Source organism: Nomascus leucogenys, chromosome 19, assembly GCF_006542625.1.
Source record: "Nomascus leucogenys isolate Asia chromosome 19, Asia_NLE_v1, whole genome shotgun sequence".
Taxonomy (NCBI): domain Eukaryota; kingdom Metazoa; phylum Chordata; class Mammalia; order Primates; family Hylobatidae; genus Nomascus; species Nomascus leucogenys.
In genome coordinates, this window is record NC_044399.1 from 53,233,503 (window position 1) to 53,258,453 (window position 24,951).

Below are 24,951 nucleotides of genomic sequence, written 5' to 3' on the forward strand. Positions count from 1 at the left end.
GCTTACCGCTGGTCTGCCAGCCCCTGCCCCTCTGCCTCACTTGGGTCCCACCTGGAAGTCATTTTTAACTAATTTTTTTTTTTTTTTTTAACAGAGACAGGGTCTTGCTATGTTGCTCAAGCTGGTCTTGACCCTCTGGCTTCAAGTAATTCTCCTGCCTCAGCCTCCCAAAGTGCTGGGATTGCAGGTCTGAACTACTGTGCCAGACCCTAGAAGGGTTTTAAATTGGTATTTTATATTCTTTTTTAAGAAAGAATCTAGAATCAAAGTCATCAGTAAAAGGGCGTGTGCTGGCACTTGTGGGTGTGCCTTCTCACAAGAGTACCCTTAAGTAATTATTCAGCCTCTAGGTGAACACCTTCTAGACAGGAAGCTCATCATCTCTCAACGATACCTAACTCACTTTAAGACTACTCTTAAAGTGTTAGAAAATTCTTTCTTATACTGATCTGATGCAAAAACCAGAGCTTCCTCACTTCCAAATCATTGTTCCTTTCATTCTAGTAAACTCAGTTTCAAAGAGGTCTTCAGATATCAGGTTCCATTATAAACATAAATAATTTCTAAATAAAATGCAAAATATTCCTAGTAGATCCCATTAAAATGATGACAATTTTTTTCTTTCTTTCTGAGCCTGCCTGGTAGGGAACACAATTTTGTTTAAGTAGGATTTAAAAGCTTTTTTTAATTGCAGAGAAAGCCATTGTAGAATTACTTTAAACCATAATATATAAAAATTTCGTATCAGCAATCCTTCATTTAAGCTAACAATGTGAATTAGAAAGAGAATACTATTCCTGCAAAAGCTGGATTTTTTTAAAAAAAGAAAGAAAGGGAATACTAATACTTTTAGAGAAGTCATCACTCGTTCATTCACTAATATTGAACACAATATTATATTCAATATTAGTTCAATATTGAACACAGCTTCCATCAAAAGTGAGTCAAGAATGAAACCCTTTTTCTTTCAAAATTGATTTTTGTATTAGGCATGACTTTTTGTTTAGCACCTTCAACAACCCTATGAGGAAAATAATTATTCCATTATTATAAGGTAATTATGTACAATACATACAAGTTTAAACAAATTCAACTAGCTAAATTTTCCTCTTTTCACATCCTGCGTATATGAATCCTTATTTGACTAGTCAAATAAGAAGGAATATGGATTTAGATATGCCTCAATCTCAAAATCTAGTTCCATACTTAACAGGCATTAAGATTGCTGAAGATTATTAAGCCACTCAGCCTTAGTGTCCTCATCTGTAGAATGTGACTAATATTCACACAGCCTTATGGTGACTGCATCATAATGGGCCATATCAAGTGCACATGGTAAGTGCAGAAAACCTACCCCCACTTCGGATGATGCAAAATAAGGAAACTGAAAAAGGTACTACTGGCCGGGCGTGGTGGCTCACGCCTGTAATCCCAGCACTTTGGGAGGCTGAGGCGGGCAGACCACAAGGTCAGGAGATCGAGACCATCCTGGCTAACATGGTGAAACCCTGTCTCTACTAAAAATACAAAAAATTAGTTGGGTGTGGTGGCGAACGCCTGTGGTCCCAGCTACTTGGGAGGCTGAGGCAGAAGAATGACGTGAACCCAGGAGGCGGAGCTTGCAGTGGGCCGAGATCGCGCCACTGCACTCCAGCCTGAGCGACAGAGCAAGACTCCATCTCAAAAAAAAAGAAAAAGAAAAACGTACTACTAAGGATAGAAACACCTATCCACCAGACAAAAAAATGCTTGAGAACTACAGATCAACAGGTATCAATATGAAAACTCTTTAATTAAATGCCTACACGATTTAACAGTACGCCAACTTATGGTTAAATATAGTTTTCTAAATACACCATCACTTTGAAAACATTTCTTATTTTTCAATAATTTCTAAGCACACACTCAGTAACTGCCAAGATATCATAACACATCGTGAACTCAATGTTTCACCCGGGCAAATAATGTCAAAAGTAATGACAGTACAGCCAAAAAGTTTATTTACTGTCTAAACTACATGGATTTAAAAATATTCTATTTGCTATGGAGTGAAGCTCCCCTTCTCCTTAAAATAACATGCTTAGTGTCTGGGAAGGGCTTTAGATGTCAGGTAGAGAATGCATGGGGGAAAACGACCCAACTTTCTGAACATCCATAGTCTGCGGAAAGTTGGCTCATCCCTAACGCTGAAATAAAGCTACTGCAGCCACAAGGAAATCAAATGGCACGCTATTTCCCGTCTGCACTTGGCCCCTCTACCCGGGCCCTGAAGACGGGAGCGCAAGAATTCTCCCTTTCTCCATGACCCGCAAGCTAAGGCTAGCACATGCCGGCACCCTACGAAGAGCCACCCGATCTGGGATGCAGAGACTCGGTTTCACAGCCGACTCCACCCGAGTCCCGAGACTCTCCAAGCTCCTTCCCGGCGCGCCGCGCCCCCTACATTCGCACATGCGTACACCCAATAAAGAGAGCGCTCCCCTTCGCGTGGTCCCCACGCCCAGCTGCCACGCAGCCTGTCCTCCTGCCCTTCTTTGGGCGGCTGGCTTCACTATCCAGTAACGCGCATGTGCAAAACTGCGGGCCCTGCAATTCTTTAGTGGGCAGGGGTGGGGCAGTCGGTGGGACCAAGTTTCTTGCGCACGCTCCGGACATGCGCAGTGAGGAAGCTGAGGCGCCAGCTGTCGATTTGGAAGTTCCGGGGAAGTCGCGCATGCGCGAGTGTACGCGTTGCCGGCGAAGAGGGGAGCCTGACGACTCGGAAATTTGAATACCACAGCAGCATGGAGTGTGACCTCATGGAGACTGACATCTTGGAGTCGTTGGAAGATCTAGGGTAAGACTGTCAGGGCACGGGTCTCCCAAGCCCCACGCTGCCGGCCCCCTGGGAACACCTCCTGCGCCCCAGTCTGAGACACCTGCCTCTCCACGCCGCACCCCGTGGCTCCTGGCTGTCGCTTCCCTTTGGCCCCGGCACCCCTAATGCCACGTCCACTGTCTGCACTGCTAGCTCGGGGTCCTCCAATCCCAACACCCCTAGGCCTGCCCAGTGCTCCCTGCAGGCGAGCTACCCGCAGCGTTTGTCAGTCATGCGTGTCATTGGGCTCTGGTTCTCGCCACCCCCACTCCCCGAGCTTCTCTCCTCGCTTCATCCTCCTGCCCTACCCCTTAACCCCTCAACTCTAAAGGTTGCCGAAGTTGATTCTGCTTTCCTACTTGTTCTCCAAATTTCCTACTCCCATCTTGAGCCCCTCCTCCTACCCCACCCCACTTCTCTCAAAATTTCTCCTTTGCCCAGTCATCTCTGCATGCACCCAGGCTTCGCTAAGCCACTTGTATGGGCGCTGCATCTGTTCCGCTAGCCAGCTCACTTGTGCATCTAACCTATCACCACGTCCCTGGGAACCACCAGGAGTTTGCTTTGACTCTGTGATACTCTGCGTCGTTGAGCCCCATTAGACCAGGGTCGTCTTCACCCACGAAGAACCTGCATATTTGTTTTGCATTTTGTCTCTCCTTCTCCTGATAGTTATTCAACCATAATTCATCAGTATCTAGAAGCTGGAAATAGGGTTTGTTATCTCACTGGGTCACCCAGATCAGTGTACTCTATTAAACTTGAGAAGGTGGACCCTCTTGGACTAAATGTGGTTCCAGAAACATTGCATGGTTAGATACTTACCTACAGGTACGGTATCAAAACAAAGTACAGATTTAGCTAGCTGTATTTCTAAGTAACAAGTTCTTTATCAAAACTTTCTCTTAGGTTTTTCCATGACAAGGAAACCTTTGAGAGAAACCTTTCTTTAGGAAAAAACACCTTGAGGATTCCCGAAGTCTGCCTATTTGAATAATTTACTACCCTAGTAGAAATGTTTAGGAACGACGTAGTCGTGCTTATCATCTGTCTTTGTCACAGTGAAATACCATTGTTCTTTTCTTGGAAATTTGCTCTGAATTTTCATAAATATTCCAGACTTTAGGGGGCTTCTTTCTTTCATTAGGGTATATGTTAAAGTCATTCAGCAAAATAGTCTCTTTAGTTGACATCTCAGACTGAATCTCGTTCACACATGAAACCATTCATTCATTAGGACTTTTTTAGGAACAGTTGCTTTGTGGCAGTGTTGGGCACTTAGGGTACAAGGTGAGGTGGAAGAGGGGTTCACAGGATACTGGGAAAATATGCTGTGAGCAGCCCTGAGGAGCGTCCCTTTACTGGGAAAGGAAATGAAGTCCTAGAAGCTTCTTTCTGGAATAAATGACGCTATAGTACTATAGTGGAATGAGTGGAATGAAAGGAAGGGGGTAGACCTTATTAAATGTAGTCTTCCTGCATGGATAGCGGTCACTTAAGAATTGGCCATGGATGCTGTTTCTTTCCATTATTGTCTTTTTTTTTCCCCCCACCTTTTTTTAACTTTTTATTCTTTTGGGTACTATACAAGTAATTGTTACTGTAGTAATTGTAATCACATAATACTTGAGATGGAGTGTAATGTAAACCATGGATTTTTCTGAAAACTGTTATAAATTTTAACCTTAACTACTTAGTTTGGTGCATTCAAACATTAAAAGTCAGCCTTAATTAATTGAAATGTACTTTTCAAGGATTCACTGAGAAATATTAGAATTAAATGACTACCTTTTCTATTTATTTATTTATTAAGAGATGAGGTCTCGCTCTGGTGACCAGGCTGGTCTCGAACTCCTAGGCCCAAGCGATCCTCCCACCTCAGGCTCCGGAGTAGCTGGGACTACAGGTGTATGCCACTGATCCCGGCAAATGACTATCTTTTATCTCTTACCTGGCACACAGTAGGAATTCAGTAACTACTTGTTGAATAAACTAATGAAGTCTAAATGTGAAACACAAGGAGAAACTTCTAGGCCTAGTCTTTTGATTCTAGTGTCTAATAATATGTAGTTTATAAATCTAGATGCCAAACTACATGTGATCTCGTTTTTTTATGTATGATTTGTGTTCATTCTGTTGCATATACTGTATAAACCTATAATCATATTTTAAAGGGATTGAGAACTGTCATTTCTCTAACATACCTGTAGTTCTCAACATTATATTACCCTTTTTTTTTTTTTTTTTTTGAGACGGAGTCTCGCTCTGTCGCCCAGGCTGGAGTGCAGTAGTGCGATCTCAGCTAACTGCAAGCTCTGCCTCCCAGGTTCAAACCATTCGCCTGCCTCAGCCTCCTGAGTAGCTGGGACTACAGGCACCTGCCACCATGCCTGGCTAATTTTTTTGTATTTTTATCAGAGACGGGGTTTCATTGTATTAGCCAGGATGGTCTCGATCTCCTGACCTCATGATCCGCCTGCCTCAGCCTCCCAAAGTGCTGGGATTACAGGCGTGAGCCACCACGCCTGGCCTAAACATTATATTATCTTAAGCATATTTATTGTATCATCTTAAGTAAGCATTATTATCAATATTTAAGAGAATATAAAGCAATCTGAATAATATGTATTTAAGATTACTTGGAGTGACAGAAATCTTATATTTTAGAATATTGGTGATTGGAGTTCATTATGACTGTCATTTTTTATGAGTGTTTGAACATTTTTAAATTTTTAAAAATTATATTGGAATCACTTACAAAGCATTAGGATTCAGATGCACCAGTTTATTAACTGCCAATATTTATTAAGCTAACGTGACGTTTCTTTGGTACTAGAATGTCTTACTAGTCATAACTCATTAAATTTATAAAAATGATATAAATGGTTAACCGGAAAGTTTTTACTTTTAAAGGAAGTCATTAAAAACCTAACTAAGTCTGGGCAACATAGTAAGACCCCATCTCTATAAAAAATAAAAAAAAAAACAGGTTTGATGGCTTGTACCTTCACTGCGCTTCAGCCTAGGTGACAGTTCAAGACCTCATCTCAAAATAAAACCTAATCTAGTTATTTTCTGGAAAATTTTTAGAAAAGATAACCTAAGTTTTATTTCTGAAATAAGTTACAGTATAATTAGCTATTACTTGTTAATTTGCTTTTAATACTCAATTAAATTACAGTAAGAAAATAAACCTTTTTACAATGGAAGCTTTTAGTAAATGTACAGAAGTTGACATAATTTAGTAGTATATGCAATTCTGTTAGATATTCACCTACATTTTGAAAGGTTGAAATGCAGCTACCATTTAGCTGCTTTTTGTAATGGTTCAGTATAGTTCTAAATTTTGTTTATATTTATCCATTTAAAATAAAGATAAGTACTAACTTATCTTTATTAAATTATTGCTTATATAAATAAGACATAGATATGTTTTATCCGTAATATATTAGGTGTGATTGTATTTTCTTCTGAAATGTAATTTCTTGCTCACCAGTTACAAGGGCCCATTGTTGGAAGATGGAGCGCTCTCTCAGGCAGTCTCTGCTGGAGCTAGTTCCCCCGAGTTTACCAAACTCTGTGCTTGGCTGGTGTCTGAATTAAGAGTGCTCTGTAAACTAGAGGAAAATGTGCAAGCAACTAACAGTAAGTAAACGTTCACTTTTAGGTACAAAGTATAAAAATAACATTGAGGTATTGTCAAGTGAACATTATCAATACTAAAACTGAAAGTTCCAAGTTTTTTGTAAATGTAAAAAGTTTGTAAAGAAGCCAAGATTTTTTTTCCCTCCATTGTTTTTAGAGGTGATTCAGAAGTTGAAATACCAGAATAAAGTCATGTAACTTAAAAATTCGTAGAGACTGAAAAGACCCTATTACTGGGATACAGAAAAATGGAGACCACAAGCATAGAATATATGAACTTCCTATATTTTGTAAGATGTTAAAAGAAAGATCCTAGATTGATGGCTAGAACTAGATACTGGGATATTTTTCTTTTAGGATTACCAGATTCTAGAAGCATCTATAGCATGTAGAGTAAATGCATTATTCTGTTATGCTTGGGGAGAAAGAGAACACTTTGTTAAGACATTTTGTTTATTATAAGAATGCATCGTTAGATACATCACAGTGAGATCCAGGACAATCAAATTTATGGATCTGAGAGCTGTTCTGCATTTACCAATTTTGTTTTCACTGTTGCACTACCGTTTGTCGACACTGCAAAAGAGGCAAAGGCTTGGAACCTACCACTCTACCATCTGGTTCCTTCCTGCTGTAGGTAAACCTATAATAGGAGACCAAGGAAAATACTCATCTGTTAACTCACCCTTATGGAGAGCTATACATATAATTCCTTTTTTTCCACATAATCACATTTTGAAGAGCTCACCTTCTTGCATGCTAGTGTGTATGTATGTGTATGTATATATATATATACATTTTTTTTTTTTTTTAACTTTAAGTTCCGGGATACATGTGTAGAACATGCAGGTTTGTTACTTAGGGATACGTGTGCCATGGTGGTTTGCTACACCTATTGACCTGTCCTCTAAGTTCCCTCCCCTCGCCCTCTAACCCACAACAGACCCTCCCCTCGTGTGTGTTGTTCCCCTCCCTGTGTCCATGTTGTTCTCATTTTTTAACTCCCACTTAGCGGTAGGAACATGTGGTGTTTTTTTTCCGTTCCTGTGTTAGCTTGCGGAGGATGATGGCTTGCATGCTAGTATATTTAATCTGTACGCGTTAGTTGCATTCAGTTCTAATTACTAAGGAGAGTATAGTGTAACAGTAATGATAGCAACAGCTTACATTTATTGCATACTCACTATGTTCTAAACACTTTATATGTGTTAACTCATTAAACCTCAGGGCAACCCTATGAGGCAGGTTTTATTACTGTTACACCTTTAACAAGAAAGCCCAGAGAATTTAAATACATTGCCTGAGGTCATACAACCTGTGGGATTGAAGTCTGGTTTCAACTCCAGAACAGTAGTCAAGTTCTGAGCCGGTGTGCTTGAACACTGTGCTATGCTGCCTCTTGACCAGATGTTTCAGAGACTGTAGAAACCTTTGAAAACACCAGTACTAGGTGATACCTCTTTTTAACCTGGAGCCCCTTTTTCTCAAATGAAACATGATACAGAAGCTAACATGTAAAACAAGTTAGAAGGTATTCTAACAAAGTAGAGACGAGGTACCTTTAGCCCAGCTCTTTCCTCCTCATCCTCCCAGCTGCCTCTAAAAGAGCTCTGTGGAACTCAAGGGCTCACAGATCACAGTTTGCAAAATATTCATGATGTAGGCTTCCTGTATTACAGATTAGAAAATGGACTCAGGTGATCAAGTGACTCTCTCAGAGTTTGTTAATTTCTTCCCCTTTGTGATATTGAATAGAGAACAATCAAAATAATGAAGAAAGAGCTTTGTTTTTCCATTGGTTCACCCAGTGAACTCTATACCTTTTTTTATATGCTGTGGGAATACAAGACTGTAAGTCATGTTTGCTGTCTTCAAATTTTTTCTAATTGAGAATGTTAGGCACAAATTAAACAACTGGAGATAAGTACAGTCCTTTTGTTTGTTTGTTTGTTTTTAGACAAGGTCTCACTCTGTCACCCAGGCTGGAGTGCAGTGGCGTGATCTGGGCTCACTGCAACCTCTGCCTCCCAGGTTCAAGCAGTTCTCCAGGTCAGCCTCCTTAGTAGCCGGGACTAGAGGCATGTGCCACGATGACTGGCTAATTTTTGTTATTTTTCTTAGAGACGGGGTTTTGCCATGTTACTCAGGCTGGTCTCGAACTCCTGAACTCAAACCATCCACTCGCCTCGGCCTTCCAAAGTGCTGGAATCACAGGCATGAGCCACCGTGCCCAGCCAAGTACAGTACTTAAATGCTGAACCACTTTGTGGTTCACAGAGAGAGGAAATCAGCAAGTACGAGGGTAAAGTTTCAGCCAAGTACAAGGAAGGTTTCATCAAGGAGCAAGGCCACTGGGCTTTGATGGATGGGTGGGATTTGCTAGAGGGGAAGAGAGTAGAGGGCATATCTGTCACAGGGAATAACGTAAATGAAGGCACAGAGTGGAAATAAGACTGGCTATTCATGGGACAGTGAGGAGACTGGCCTGGCACAAACAGGAAATATTTGTGGAGGGAAAGTAGGTGATTATAGCTCAATATGCTGGGAAGAGCAAACCTAAGCAGCTATGAAGAATCTTTAAAAGCAGACAGAAAAAAATTAGATTAGATGAGGGAGAAATTAGGGAGCCAGTAAAGACTCCCAAATAAGAGAATGACTTAATGAACACTGAGAAAGAAAATTTTAGATTGGGTGCAGTGGCTCATGCCTGTAGTAATCCCAGCACTTCGAGACGCTGAGGTGGGAAGATAATTTGAGGCCAGGAGTTTGACACTAACCTAGACGACATAGTGAGACCCAGTCTCTACAAAAAGATTTTCTACGTATTTAGCCAGGCATGGTAGCATACACCTGTAGGCCCAGCTATTCCGGAGAGTTAAACAGGAGGATCCTTCAAGCCCAGGGGTTTGAAGTTACAGTAAGCCCTGATCACACCACTGCACTCCAGCCTGGGCCTCAGAGACCTTATCTCAAAAAAGAAAAAAAAAAGAAGAAACTTTGCAGTGGTGTAAGAAAGGATAAATTAGAAGGGAAAGAAACTCAAGTTATGAAAATCCTATTAACAATTTCAATTATATATAATAATTGTTATGCTAATGGAAAAATAATCACTATCATTAAATAAGATTATTTTAATTCTTAAAAGGTCCGAGTGAAGCTGAAGAATTCCAGCTTGAGGTGAGTGGGCTACTAGGGGAGATGAATTGCCCGTATCTTTCACTGACATCTGGGGATGTGACCAAGCGCCTTCTCATTCAGAAGAACTGCCTCCTCTTGCTCAGTAAGTTCATGGCTACTAGAATATAGCTATTATTTTCTGTTTATGTTTTCCATGACTAATAAACTGACCATGGTTTTTTGTTTGTTTATTTCATTATGGATGTAATTCAAAATTCATTTTAAAATAAAACTTTCTTAAATTTCCAATTTAGGAGCTGAGGGTAGACGTGTGCACTGGTAGCATTATTGTTTTTGTAACTGATACTCTTTCAGTATTTCAGCCTCAGTGGTACTCAGGCCGTTGTGCTTCTCCTAATGTGATCACTGGTAGTTTTGGAGTGTTGGTCAAGTGTGTGATCATTAAACTTGCATTTTAGACTAAAAGCACATTTTTAAGTATACTAGGAAGATAGTATGGAAATAATGGAGATTTTGTTTAGAAATTAATTTCTTTGAGGAGAGTAAGCATTTATAATAGTAGATACAGTTAATGGTTAATGTAATTTGAAGTATTTTGTCTTGTTGCTATTTCTTTGTGGTTGGGTAATTGGGGATTTTGGTTTTGTTTGTAAATATTCTGGAATAATACTTGGATTGTTCTGGTACTTATTCTGAGAAATGAATTTTTATGAAAAGTTCTTTCCTTCCATGTTTTTTACATACTACTGTTTTGTCTCTTCACACTGAAAAACAGTAAGTAGATTCACAAATTTTATTGCCTTCTATAAACTTTCCAATAAATACAACCTATAGTCTTAACTCAATTTATGTAGCATTCTGAAGCACATTTACATTAAGCTTTGGTTAACTGGCTATTATAGTTCTCATTATGATAGACAATTCAGAGGATTTTTAAAATCTTTGTCTTTACAACTCTATTATGGTTTCTGAAAAAATGATACAACTTCAGTTTTTAAGGTTCTGTTAAAAAAAAAAAAAGTGTTCATAGCCATTATACTTAGGCACTAAGTTATTCCAGAATCACTTTTGTAACTTCCCCTTTGTCTGTCAAATGATTGTTATTGTGGGAATGTGCACGTAAGGTTAGGTGTTGCTTTAGGTACTGATATTGCTGCTGGTAGTTCTTACATATTCATTTAATATTCTTCATATTGTATAATTTCTGTAACTGATTCAATAGCAGTATACTCAGCTGATTCTTCCTTTATAGCATTGCTTATCCTTACCAATATTTGGCACTTAGAATATGTTATCTACATAGGAAGATAATAGCTGTGTAGAATGCTTGCTAATGACCCTGAATAGCTAATTCTTCCAAAGAGCTCAGAGTTTGGCCTTTTTAGCACTGATACTTACACAAACCACTTTGAATGTAAGTATAAAATGCCTTTCACACTTTTCTGTTTCTTAAACAGACTTCAGTGAACATTATTTTGGACTCAGGGTCATAATTCTAGACTTTATTTTAATGTGCTATCATCACCTCAAAAGCTTTTCAAGAATATACAACTATTTGCTCTTCAATTAAATGACTAAATCATCTAGAGGTCACTCACTTTTTATATTCTTCATACATACATATATACACACTGTTTCCCTCTATCTTTGCTTCTGCCGATTCTCCCTTTCTAAAATATTCTCCCCAATTTGTAACCTCTCTTTCATTCTAGCATTTACCTACACGTACTCATTTTCGACTTGGTCTGTGTAAATATTTCTCATCTTTCAAAGTATCAATTGTCACATCTGGATGCTATAATTTTACTTTTCCAGCACCCTTACCTCACTAACTTGAATCTTCTTTCACATTGTATTTTAGGGGGGAAAACAAACCAGCCTCATTAGAATTGTTGGTAAAATAGAATAGCCTTTGAATGAGTGGCTGAAAAGCTCTCATGTGTCAGATTAAGGACTCTGTTTGGCTCTTCACTGGCCTTTTATGGTTCTCAGAGTGTTACCCTTACATAAATTAAGTAAGATATCTGAGTTCCTAATAGATGAAGAACTATTCATCTTTTATTTTTGCATATATTCTTTATTCCTAACTAGATTGTCGGAAGAGATCATCTTTTCGATGTTTTAAAAAATGTTATCTTCAGTGCCTTTCCCAGTGCTTTGAGCATATCGATTACAATTAAAGTTTTTTCACGGTAATTATATTGGTAACCTAATTTTGTGAATACCTGAACTATGTTATCCCAAATTTACAGAACCAATATATTAAATCATATAGTATATGATTTTCTAGAACAAGAGTTGGCAAACTTTTTCTGAAAGGGCCAGATAGTAAATATTTTTGGCTTTGTGGCCCTAGGTTCTCTGTCACAACTACATACCTTTGCTGTTATAGCATGAAAGCAGCCATAGACAATATATAAATGAGTGAGTGTGGCAGTGTTCTAATGAAACCTTACGTACAAAAACCGTGGTGGTTGTCTTAACGGTGGGGTTTTACTGTTTTGACGTTTTAACTCATAAATACAGTTTGCTGTATGGAACACGTTAAGATTTTACAGTGTCAAATCCATTTAGAATGACCTTTCCAGAAACTTAGCTGTATTTATTGTTTTAGAACAGGAGTTGGCAGCCTTTCAGAAATGATTTGCCAAAATTATGGCCTCGATCCTTCTAGCATTACATTTTGGGTATAGGAAATTTGATACACAAGTTGACTTTTTTCTACTTCTAATAGGACCTGAGGGCCTTGAAAATATCTTTTCCCAAAACTGGTTTCGTTATATTGTCAGAAGAATCTCACTTTGTCACATAACCAGAAATCCTAAGATTCAAATGATTCTTAATCATCCTTTATAAAAATTGAAATGTCCTTGGGAATGTTAAAGGAATGAGATTGAATATTTATACCTTCAACTGAATTACCTGAAACAGATTGCAGCCCTCATTATACCAGGCTGAAATCAGCACACAAGGGGATGATATTGACACAAAGGGAACCATGCCAAGAACTGCTTTGAAGGTTTTATTGTTGTTTTGAAGGGAATGGGGTGAGGAAGGTAGGGGGAAGGGAGTCCTGAGAAGAATATAGATGAAAGAGGGCTCTCTTTGATTAGCCAGAGGGCGACATAAGAATTGGAAACCATGGGAAAGGAACTCTGGGGTGCCTTCCTGCTTCTCCTGTGAGTTAAGCTTTGACTTCTTATAAATGTTGTTTCACACCTCTTCTGGACAGGCTCCTAATTATTGGGAGACAAGAGAGCAAGGTAGTTGTGTCATTGATGCTCACACGTAGTGAGAAGTAAAAAAAAAAAAAAAATTAATTGTCATTAAAAATTGGTCACCTGCCATCTTTTGCAAAATTTTTAACAGATGCCCACCCCTGTTCTGGAGGTTCCTTAATACCAGAATTCAAGAATCCAAATTTTTAGATGTTACTTACCTCGATCCTTCGGTTTCAAAGGAGAATCGCTTATTTTAAAGTTAACATTTAAACATTACATATCGCTTAAATAACTGAATTACATAACCAGTTTATATCTTATTTCATTTGCAGGTAAAAGTGGTTTTTCTTTCTTGTTTTTATCCATTCTTGCAGCTTTAACAGTTACATATCGATAGGTCTATATAGTTGTGACTCCAGACTTATGACTATAACTATAGCTGTATCTCATTTTGAAATCTTATTTTGTTTACTTCAGCATACCTCATCTCAGAACTAGAAGCTGCCAGAATGCTCTGTGTGAATGCTCCTCCAAAAAAAGCTCAAGAAGGAGGCGGTAGTGAGGTCTTTCAAGAGTTGAAAGGCATATGTATTGCTCTAGGAATGTCCAAACCTCCAGCCAATATAACTATGTTCCAATTCTTCAGCGGGATTGAAAAAAAAGTAAGACCTTTAGTACCAAATTGTAGTGTATTAAAGGCATAGTCCTACATTTGTTTGAAATGAAGCAATTAATTTAATTTCTCTTAATGGGAACCTAATGTTGCATATATTATTAAGTAATTGTTACGAAATGAGTTTTGGGTTTTAAATCCTAGATGCCTTAAAGATAACTTAGTATTTTAGTATTTTCCTAAAAACATGTTAGCATGTTTCTTTTTCAAAAAGGAAACTTTACACTGGTTTGTAAGCTAAAGTAAGCTAGATATAATGTAAAAAGGATTAAGATTTCAATCCTCTTAAAAATTATTTTATCATTGAACTTTGATACAGTCAATTTAAGTTCTTTATCATTAAATGTTACCACCCTCCTCCCCATTGACTGGACAGAAAAGGATATTAATATTTTTGTTTTTTAAACCAGTCACTTCAAACCTCATGCTTTAATTGACAAAATAGATTTGTTGACTGCTAACATAATCTAGTATGTGAAAAGAAATTAGAATTATTTTTATACCACACATTATCAGTTAAGATTTTCTATATAATTAATTAGGAACAAGCGATTTTAACAAAAATGAGTAGAAGAGAACGGTATTTGTTACAACACAGTTATTCCCTATATGCTTATCTGCTGGACTCTTAAGAATTGGTACATTTGCATTGTGGGGTAGACCAGCACCATGATGCACAAATTTGGCTGAACTCTACAGGGGAGCAGCAGTGTATCCATAGTCCATATTTTCCTGTGTGTTCATTCATCCATTCAGCAAATGTTCATTGAGTGCCTACTGTTGTCAGGCACTCTTCTAGGTGCAATGAAGGACTTCTGTAGGCGTGAGGAGTGGGACCAGTGAGTGTCTTTATCTTGTGGGTCTTTTACATTTGCATTTCAAAACATCCTCCACCTTTGCCTCTGTCAGGAACTTCTTTTGATGGCAAGATATGATGGGAATTGGGAAGATGAGGATGTTTTACTTTTAGAGTTTTTATTTATTTATTTATGTTTTTGTGTCAGTTAAAGGAAACATTAGCAAAAGTTCCACCTAATCATGTGGGAAAGCCTTTACTGAAGAAGCCAATGGGACCAGCCCACTGGGTGAGTAGTAATCATCTTGAGTAAACTTTGTAAAGAACTATAGAGTTTATGATTTTCATGTCAACACTTACATTTTCTGCTTTTTAAATTATGTTTTCTTATACATAGTTTTCTAGTTGAACACCCTTAGAATCATTTTGTGACTCTCAGGATTTCTGCAGAATAATTTTATTTGTGTAAGATTAGAAGCACTTTTCTCATACTTTGTAAATATTTCACACAGCAGATAAAAGTAAACTGAAATTGAGTATGGTGCATGTTTCTCGTTGCCAAATGGATTGCCTTCAAGCCAAAAACTTCATTGGGCTGAGCTTCACACAGTAAATTATGGGAAAGATAAATAAGAATTGTGTCCTTCACATACTCTTCGTTATGTTTTGAGAATCAGCTTTTTGTCACCTATCATTTCATTAATTGTTAGTGTATTATATGGAATAAGAACTTTTGACTGTTAAATGGCCGGGATCTCAGTTATGAATGACGCAGACATAGTTTTTGCCCTTTTGGAACAGAGGATCAAGCAGATTTAAATTCTAACTAGTCTTTTTAATTTTGCTTCAGGAAAAGATAGAAGCAATTAACCAAGCCATAGCCAATGAATATGAAGTCCGGAGAAAGCTGCTAATAAAACGTTTGGATGTGACTGTACAATCCTTTGGCTGGTCTGACAGAGCTAAGGTACACATTAAATAATTTAAAAGAGCAGACTATTTTTGACATGATCCCTGAACATCTAAACAATTTAGATATTTGGCAACTATGGGAGAAATACATAGAAGACACACATAGGGATTTTTCCTTAGTGAGTTATTGAGTAGTGGCTCTTTCAACTATTCAGCAATGATGAAAATATTTATTTTTCAATTTTCTATTTTTTAACAAATCTGAATTTTACAGTTCTTATTGGAGAGAGAAATTCTTATTGTGAGAGAAATGGAGTTATTCTGAAAATTACTAAAATAATAAATAGATTTCAAATTGCTTGTTTACTTTAAACAATTTAATTTGCTAATAGAAGTTAGAAATATTGGATTTAGTATGATTTATAGACAATTGGAGAATTTGGTAAGACTTAAGTTTTTTTTTCAGCTAAATGAGACAATCCAGGTAAAGACCTTGGTCATTCAGCAGATATTTATTACCTCATGGAAACCAAAGATAGGAAAATTAAAAAAGCAAAATTGTTGAAATAGCTTTATATCCTTATATTTAAATAGAGAAAATGAGTATGTTTGATCTGAGACCAGTGATGGGGGAACCTTTTTGTTACGTTGGCCTCATAACCCTAAAGGGACACCCTCCCACTCCACCCCTGCCCCCACAGTCCCTGTCACTCCTTGTGTCACCAAGTCTGGCAGCTGTACTTTTAAGGTAGTTCTTGACTATGTAGGAGCAATAGTGAGTATATAACTTTTCCTACCATCTAGAGCCTGGTAAATATCATTATCAGATATTTTGGAGACCTTTAACTTATTTAATACGTGTTTCTTATGTCATTTTGAAAACTGACATTTCTCTTTGAACACTTTTCTTTCAACAGAGCCAGACAGAAAAATTAGCCAAGGTTTACCAGCCGAAACGTTCGGTCTTATCCCCTAAAAGTACTATTTCTGTTGCCCATCTTTTGGCTGCAAGGCAGGACTTGTCAAAGATTTTAAGGACAAGCAGCGGCTCTATAAGAGAAAAGACTGCCTGTGCCATCAATAAGGTGATTAGAGTACCTTTAATTTTTTCCAAATGCATTTATTTCTGTTCACAAAATAAAAGTTTAAAATATCTTTCCTATTCCGTAGGTGTTGATGGGCAGGGTGCCTGACAGAGGTGGTAGACCCAATGAAATCGAACCTCCACCCCCAGAGATGCCACCGTGGCAGAAGAGGCAAGATGGCCCCCAGCAGCAAACAGGAGGCCGAGGAGGAGGGAGAGGTGGCTATGAACATTCCTCATACGGAGGACGAGGAGGTCATGAACAAGGAGGCGGGAGAGGTGGACGTGGTGGCTATGACCATGGTGGCCGAGGGGGAGGAAGAGGAAATAAGCATCAAGGAGGCTGGACAGATGGAGGGAGTGGCGGAGGAGGTGGCTACCAAGATGGTGGTTATCGAGATTCAGGTTTCCAGCCAGGTGGCTATCATGGTGGCCACAGCAGTGGTGGCTATCAAGGCGGAGGTTATGGTGGCTTCCAAACATCATCATATACAGGAAGTGGATACCAGGGTGGTGGCTACCAGCAGGACAATAGATACCAAGATGGCGGGCACCATGGTGATCGTGGCGGTGGTCGTGGAGGGCGAGGTGGTCGTGGAGGCCGAGGTGGTCGTGCAGGCCAGGGAGGAGGCTGGGGGGGAAGAGGGAGCCAGAATTATCACCAAGGGGGTCAATTTGAACAGCATTTCCAGCATGGAGGTTATCAGTATAATCATTCTGGATTTGGACAGGGAAGACATTATACTAGTTGAGGCTACCGAACCTTACATTTTGCTAGAGCTCAAGTAATAGAAACTTAGTTTCAGAATCCTGAATTCAGCACCTATTTTGAATTAATGTGAGACCACAGGTGGCAGGCAGATTCCTGCTTGGCATAAGCATTTGTAGGTCTTCATTCAATTCTGTTAGATTTTTTTATTGGACTTACATAATACCGTTTATTTGAGAAACACATAACATCTCTCCTTTCTATGAAAAATTTTTTAAAAGGTGATTAAAATTGCCTTTAATTGACCAGTAGACTAATTCCACAGTCAGAACATGCATACTTTTTTGAAGAAATTACTTGAATAAGTAGTTTTCATGTTTTCAATATGCAGTTTTGAAAATGAGGATTCACCTAGACTTTTTTAGATTTACTACTAGGAAACCTTCCTCATATGAATAACCATTTATATGTGTTTTGCTTAAAGTATTCCAATGCCTATTTTCCAAGCACAGTTCTGCCCCCAGTTGACTTTTATGCCACGTGTGCTTCATGATGGAACTTTTAGGTCGGTTCCTATTAAATGAGCTCTTCTGCAGATAGCACATTCAGTAGCCTTATTTTGTTGATGGAATACTGTATCATATGCTCAACTCTGAAAACCTTGAACACGGCCAAAATTCATAAAGGTTATAAAAGCAAACTAAGTTGTGAACCTATAGTACATGTAGGCATTTAGTTAAGTATAGCAATTCAAACTGACCTGCATCCATCCAAAACAAATTCCTCCTTGAACCTTATTTTTACTTGAAATTTGCTAGAAGAAATAGCAAACCGAAATTTGTTTTATGCATGAGTTAATACCACTGGCTCAGCAAATACAAGTTAGTTTGCTTTAGGCAGGTAACTTTTTTTGTAATGGAAGAAATGCACTACAAAGTTAAGACAGATTTTTGCTAAGTGCAGGAGGCCCTTTATTATTGCTGCAGAAAACAAAAGCCTGGCTGAGTTGATGTTTTACATTCTCCCTTACTGAAATCTACATGACATGATGCTTCTTGCTGGGTTTTTGTACATGTAAACATTGTCAAGCTGTGAAAGAAAATGGCTGGAGGTGTGCTTTGTGTGAAAGGTGAGCAATAAAGTATCTGTTAAGTTCTCTCTTTGGTTTGAGTTTTATTTTAGCTACTGAATTATTCTGGACTCTGGCGTCAAGCTAATGAGCTAAGGCTTTTGTTCCCAAAGATTCTTGAGTATTTCCTTAAAACCTAATTTTAGTGAAAGGTGACTTTTATCCTAAAACCTTAAATAAATGGAAAAATGGCTCTTTCCAGGTTTTCCTTTTATAATAATATAGCTAGAAACCGTCACTACTCATCTCTGGCCACTGGGTGTAGCTGTTGCTACACATACTAGGCAAAAATGTCTTCAGTTTTTAGGGTTTTTTTGTTATTTGCTTCTCTGTTCTTCCTAAGATTGGGGGACTTTTTTTTAAAAAGGAAGTAACAAAATATAAATGTGTTTATCAAAAGAGAAATTGTGTTTCCTTTCTACTAAATTGGGCTTTTTCAAAGAATCAACTCATGTCATGCCATTTAAAATAATCTACTTGCTACTGAGATAAGCACATTCTTCTGATAACTAAAACCATCTTTGAAAACCCACGTTGATCGTTTTAACTTTACCTGTTTATTTTTCAGCTAACATTTACAATTATTTTTAAATGTTCAAATTTGAAGACAATTTCAAGTGTTTTATCATTAAAGTAAATTAAGGTTTTAAGTTGTCTTGAATGTTGTGTTGGTTTCTTTAAATGGTTAAGTAATTACGTTTATATAGGATTTCCTATTAAAATAAAATTGTCAAGGTTTCATATCTTAAATGTATCATATCTTAGGATGTATTTATATTTAGTATTTGCTTTGATCTGTTTTGTAGCCTCAGACTCCACAATATAGCTAATGAATACAGGTTTCATTCTTTTGAAAAATATTTTGATTTATCTTGACGGTTGATAGATTGCTTTTTTGAATATAAGCATGTAAGAACGCAAATGATACATTTCTCCCTGATAGTTCTGAAGTCTGCAGCTCCTGCTTCAAACTAGATTTTCCCCCAACATTATTATTTTTTTAAAAACTTTTATGTTCGGGGTACGTGTGAAGGTTTGTTATATAGGTAAACTTGTGTCACAGCGGTTTGTTGTACAGACTATTTCATCATCCAGGTATTAAGCCCACTACCTGAAGGTTATCTTTTCTGTTTCTCTACTTCCTCCCACCCTCCACCCTCAAGTAGACCCCCTATCTGTTGTTTCCCTCTTTGTGTTCATGGGTCCTCATCATTTAGCTCCCACTTGTAAGTGAGAATATGTGGTATTTGGTTTTCTGTTCCTGTGTTAGTTTGCTAAGGATAATGGCCTCCAGTTGCAGCCATGTTCCTGCAAAAGACAGGATCTCATTCTTTTTTATGGCTATATGGTATTTTATGGTGTGTACATGTACCACATTTTCTTTATCCAGTTGGTCATTGACAGGCATTTAGGTTGATTCCGTGTCTTTCCTATTGTGAATAGTGCTGCAGTGAATATATGCGTGCATGTGTCTTTATGGTAGAATGATTTATATTCCTCTGGCTGTATACCCAGTAATGGGATTGCTGGGCCGAATGGTAGTTCTGCTTTTAGCTCTTTGAAGAATCGCCATACTGATTTCCACAATGGTTGAACTAATTTGCACTCCCACCAACAGTGTATAAGTGTTCCTTTTTCTCTGGAACCTTACCAGCGTTTGCTATTCCTCCCCCGCCCCTCCCCATTCTGAAACCATAAAAGACTTGAGTTTTTTCTCTGGAACATAGATCAAGTTCTCTAGAAACAGGATATTTCAAACCACCAGTTAGTTTTATTGTTATGTTAAAGTTCTTAGGTTTTGTATAGAGAGTATCTTTTGATCTTCTACACATTCTTAACCTTAACTTGTAAATAATGATTTACTGGAATAGGGCATATGAGAATTTCTTAGAGAAACAAGTGAAAAATATTAGGAAAGAATTTTTAACATGAAATCTTAAACTGTTATCTCTTAAAACAGATACAGTGAGACAGACAGTACCTTTAGTTAATGTTCTGTTTCCTCCTACTTCTAGGAACTAGAATAGGATGTCAGTATTCTCTATGAAAACTATTAAAGAGGTACCACTATCATTTTTATTTCTTGCTCTAGATCCAAACTAATCTAGTGGCCAACTGTGGCAGACATAGAATAGACAAATTCTTGCTGAGGGAAGGCATTTGAATCATTTCTAGATATACTTAATTGATTTCCCAGTGCCCAGATTACCTCCATCCTTAGACTTAAATTTATTTTTAGGTTGTGCCCATTATATCTTTCTGGATACTTTGTCTATCTATATTACATCCTTTTGAAAATAGATTTTAAATATGTTTATATTATTTAATCATACCCCCGCCTCCCACTTTGGGTAATTTGGATAGCATTTGATCCATTTGTTTTTTAACAGAGAGGGTTACCTAAATAAAATTTAGGTATTTATTTGTATTTTACCTAAATGAAAAAATGAGTTTACCTAAATAAAAAAATACATTCATCACAGAATACTTAGCATTTTATGACTTCTTATTTTCCTGTTTTTCTTGTTTTTCTCATTCCTCATTATCATGGTAATAACTAGAAATGCTTTTTTTTTCCTGTGGTTTCCATATTTGTATACACTAATGTATTCCTAGGGTTCAAATCACTGATTCAAACAGGTATGCATGTCAGTGTTTGAACTCACTTTCCCCTTGCACAATTTTAGTCACCTGCAGATGTGTGGTTGTAAGTTGGAGTAAACATAACTGTTGGTGTGAGAACTTCCACAGTAAATCATTCCCTGCCCACTAAGTGTATAAATAAAGAGGCGGGGGGCAGAAATAGGGAAGAAGAAAAAAGGCCTGGCCAGGCACGATGACTTAGCCTGTAATCCCAGCACTTTGGGAGGCTGAGGTGGGCGGATCATCTGAGGTCAGGAGTTCAAGACCAGCCTGGCCAACATGGTGAAACCCTGTCTCTACTAAAAATACAAAACTTAGCTGTGTTTGGTGGCGGGCGCCTGTAATCCCAGCTACTTGGGAGGCTGGGGCAGGAGAATGGCTTGAACCCGGGAGGCAGAGGTTGCAGTGAGCCGAGATTGCACCTCTGCTCTCCAACCTGGGCAACAGAGGGAAACTCCATCTCAGGAAAAAATAAAAAAAGAAGAAGAAAGGCCTGTAGTTCAGTTCAATAAAAATGAGTCTCTGCTATATTCTAGCACTGTGCTGTGCTGAGGTAGAAAGTCCATGCCTTGAGAAGTGTCTCAGCATGGACTGAGTGACAGAGCCAGAAACATAGGTAACTGTAGCATAAATAATAATGAAAGTTATGTGTGGGTACTAGGAGAGCATGGTGTTTCTGTATTGCTTATATGGGGTGGAAATTGGCAGAAATTGGAAAGATTGCAGGGGTCAGGTAATAGAGGGCTCTCCATGCCGTCCTGAGTAACTTGGAGCTACTTTGTGTACCAGTAACACAGCATATTCAAGTTTGGCTCTGTGTAAATTTTTGGCTCAAGAGTAGGGGATAGACTCAAGGAGGAGGGCAAAGATTGGAATCAGAAGCATAGAGCTTAAACTAATGTGGTAGATATAGTAAGGATATAGAAGGGGCAGATTTGAGAATTATGTAGGAGGCAAATATAGGAGTGTATTAGAACAAGAAATTTAGTATGAACCTTGGTTTTTGGTTGTTTTTTTTTTGGTTTGTGATTGAGTGGATGATGAACTACCAATTGAAATCGAAATTATAAGAAGGGGGAAAGGTGTGCTGGGAGAAAGGACTTCAGTCTGAAACTCCAGAAAATGCCTGGAGACAGAAGTTTAGGAATGATCTACATCCACTGATTTTTGCATTGAAACATTTCATCAGAAAATTGATTGCGAATTAAACCATCCAAAAAGGGAGGAAAGGGGCAGTGGACCAAGGATGGAATCTTAAGGATTAATCAGTTAAGGGATAGATGGAGCAAGGTCACAGAGTAAGAGGGACACCTAGAGAACAGTGGCGTGGAAGCTTCGGGTTGGTAGTAAGAATGGTAATTTATGACTGTTATTACTGTTTATTGAGAGCAACATGAGTACTATTATTACCCCTCTTTTCACATGTAAAGAGTATGAAGCCAGGATAGTTGAGAAGACTTGCCCATATCCATATAGTTAGTAAGCAGGGGAGCTGGAAGAAACCTAGGGCCATCTGGCTCCAGAGCTCAGTAATGCACAATTCCAGATGCTACAGAGAAATTCAACGAACTAGAGCTGAAAAATAGCCATATGTCTTGCAGCGTTTTTGTGTTGGTGTTTTCTTGTGGCATTTTCAAGAGCAGTTTCAGAATAAAAATGAGACCAGTTTTCTGGAGTTTAATGAAAGAATGAGAAAAGGAACCATAAATTTAGATTATAGTTGACCCTGAACAACAGGTCCACTTATATGAGAAAGTTTTTCAACCAAATGCCGCTGGAAAATACAGTATTCACAGGATGTAAAGACCTCCGTATAGAGAGGGGCTGATATTTCATATATGTGGGTTCCACAGGGCTGACTGTGGACTTGACTATGTGTGCATATTGGTATGTGCATTAGTTCAGGGGTCCTGGAACTAATCTCCTGTATACCAAGGGACCACTGTAGTTCTAGAAGCTTCACTGAGAAAGGACAGAGTAAAATAACAGTATAACATTTAGTGGAATGAAGTGATGTACTCTGAAAGGTTACAAAAAGCCAGGGAAGTCTTAAAGAAAATGTAACTGAAAATCTTTAAGAACCCAAAAGTATCAATAATAGAATTATTTAGGGGTTCAAAGCAAGCATATCTAGTACTCTCTGTCCCTTTATTTATTGGTTTATAAATGAATAAATGCACAAACGACAGGCCTAGACTGGAGTGATCATAGCTTACTGCAGCCTCGACCTCCCAAGCTCAAGTGTTCCTCTCACCTCAGCCTTCCGAGTAGCTGGGTCTACAGGTGGGCGCCACCACACCCGGCTAAGTTTTTTCGTTTTTCATAAAGCCAGGGCCTCGCCATGTTGCCCAGGCTGGTCTCAAACTCCTGGGCTGATGTGATCCTCCCACCTTGGCCTCCCAATGTGCTGGAGTTACAGGTGTGAGCCACAGCGCCTGGCTTCTTACTTTTATTTATGAGGCATTTACAAAATGGTCGAGATAACAGGCTTTTTTTGCAAAATGTATGAAAAGTACTATCAAGTCCTCAGAACAGGTAAGTTTATTCCCAGTTATGCAAAGTTTCCAGCACTTATCAAGGCCTTAGTCAACACCAGCTGTAATATCTCTCAAGGCTTAACTGCTTCAGAATTGTTTCTTTTCCAATAGAAACCAATTTATGTGGTATGGTGTGGAAGATGATCAATCACAAGTTAACTACACGAATGTCTAACTGTAGAGAAATTTGCTTCATTCTAACCCTCAATTAGTAGAAATTAGTGAAAAATTTTGTAATGAAACGAACAAAAAGTAAATTACAACCTAAAAGGATGATGAGCCAGGGCTTTTCTAAAAATCTTATTTATAATGATAATGAAATGTAATAAATTTAAATTTTGTGGTGCCACTCTTTTAAGGTTAACACCTTATCAAGTTATTTAAGTGCTTACTCTGGAAAAAATAATAGAAACCATTTTTCCCCTAGACACCTACTCTATAACAAACAGGCAATGAAATTTGTACCTGTGTTAAAATTTGAGAGCAATGGGTGGATGCAACAAATATTTGCTTAACAATTCATTTCAATTACCAGGAGGCAGTCTGGTACACTAGCTACGTGATGTTGAGCAAGTTATTTAACCCATCATGTTCCAATCTCTAAAGTGAGAGTAATTCCCACCTTCTTAGAAGAGCTGGGAGGATTAAGTGCGATGATCCCTAGAAAATACCACAATGTATAGCACATAATATACACTCAGTGTTTATTATCAATACAGAGGTAACTAATATTCAGGAACTTCCTAAGCACAATCTTAGGGAGAAATCTCTTTACTCCTCCTGGTTCAGGTTTGGAACAAATTTGCAGAGAAGGGCATAGCACTCAGTGATTTCCCCTTCCTACAACTTCAAAACAGCCTAAGATATCCTGAGTACCCAGACATAAAGAATCTATGATGGGCATTCGGCTCTGCATCTGTTTGCTTTTTTTTTTTAAACTGTACAACATGATGTTCAAATTTGCTTTTGTATTCTAGCTTTTTTTCTAATAAATTGTTTTCCATAGTATTCAGTGTGTGACTATGGAGAATAGAGCTGCTTTGTAAGAGCATTGTTAAGGACAACAAAGGGACTGAGCTGAAGATTGGGCGACTTTGCTCACTGGCTCATGTTACAGAATTTTTTTTTTTTTTTTGAGACAGTGTCTCGCTCTGTCACCCAGGCTGGAGTGCAGTGGCACTATCTCGGCTCACTGCAACCTCCACCTCCCGGGTTCAAGAGATTCTCCTGCCTCAGCCTCCTGAGTAGCTGGGACTACAGGCACATGCCACCACGCTGGCTGACTTTTTGTGTTTTAGTAGAGACGGGTTTTCACTGTATTGCTAGGATGGTCTCGATTTCCTGGCGTCGTGATCCGCCCGTGTTGGACTCCTAAAGTGCTGGGATTATAGGCGTGAGCCACCACACCCGGCCACAGAATTCTTTTCATGTCCCTTTAGAACATTCCCTCTCATTGGTCACACTTTTATTTTCTCATCAAAAACAAAATAGGCTGGGTGCAGTGGGTCATACCTGTAATCCTCGCACTTTGAGAGGCCAAGGTTGGAGGATCACTTGAGGGCAGGAGTTCAAGACCAGCCCAGCCAACACAGCAAGAGCTCATCTCT

At 38.5% G+C, this 24,951-nt stretch overlaps 1 protein-coding gene across 2 annotated transcripts; it reads left to right on the top strand.

Annotated features, from left to right (window-relative positions):
* The first annotated feature begins 2,642 nt into the window (after positions 1 to 2,642).
* On the top strand, positions 2,643 to 18,193 carry FAM98A (family with sequence similarity 98 member A). Of its 2 annotated transcripts, XM_003262727.2 has the most exons (8): positions 2,649 to 2,836; positions 6,354 to 6,502; positions 9,648 to 9,782; positions 13,339 to 13,523; positions 14,539 to 14,619; positions 15,181 to 15,297; positions 16,160 to 16,327; positions 16,413 to 18,193. In XM_003262727.2, the coding sequence occupies exons 1-8, from the start codon at positions 2,784 to 2,786 to the stop codon at positions 17,076 to 17,078; spliced, it is 1,554 nt and encodes a 517-aa protein (XP_003262775.1). In that variant the 5' UTR covers positions 2,649 to 2,783; the 3' UTR covers positions 17,079 to 18,193. The 2 variants fall into 2 exon arrangements, with proteins under 2 accessions (XP_012357005.1, XP_003262775.1); XM_012501551.1 differs by lacking the exon at positions 13,339 to 13,523 and having other exon boundaries at positions 2,643 to 2,836.
* Positions 18,194 to 24,951: the final 6,758 nt, after the last annotated feature.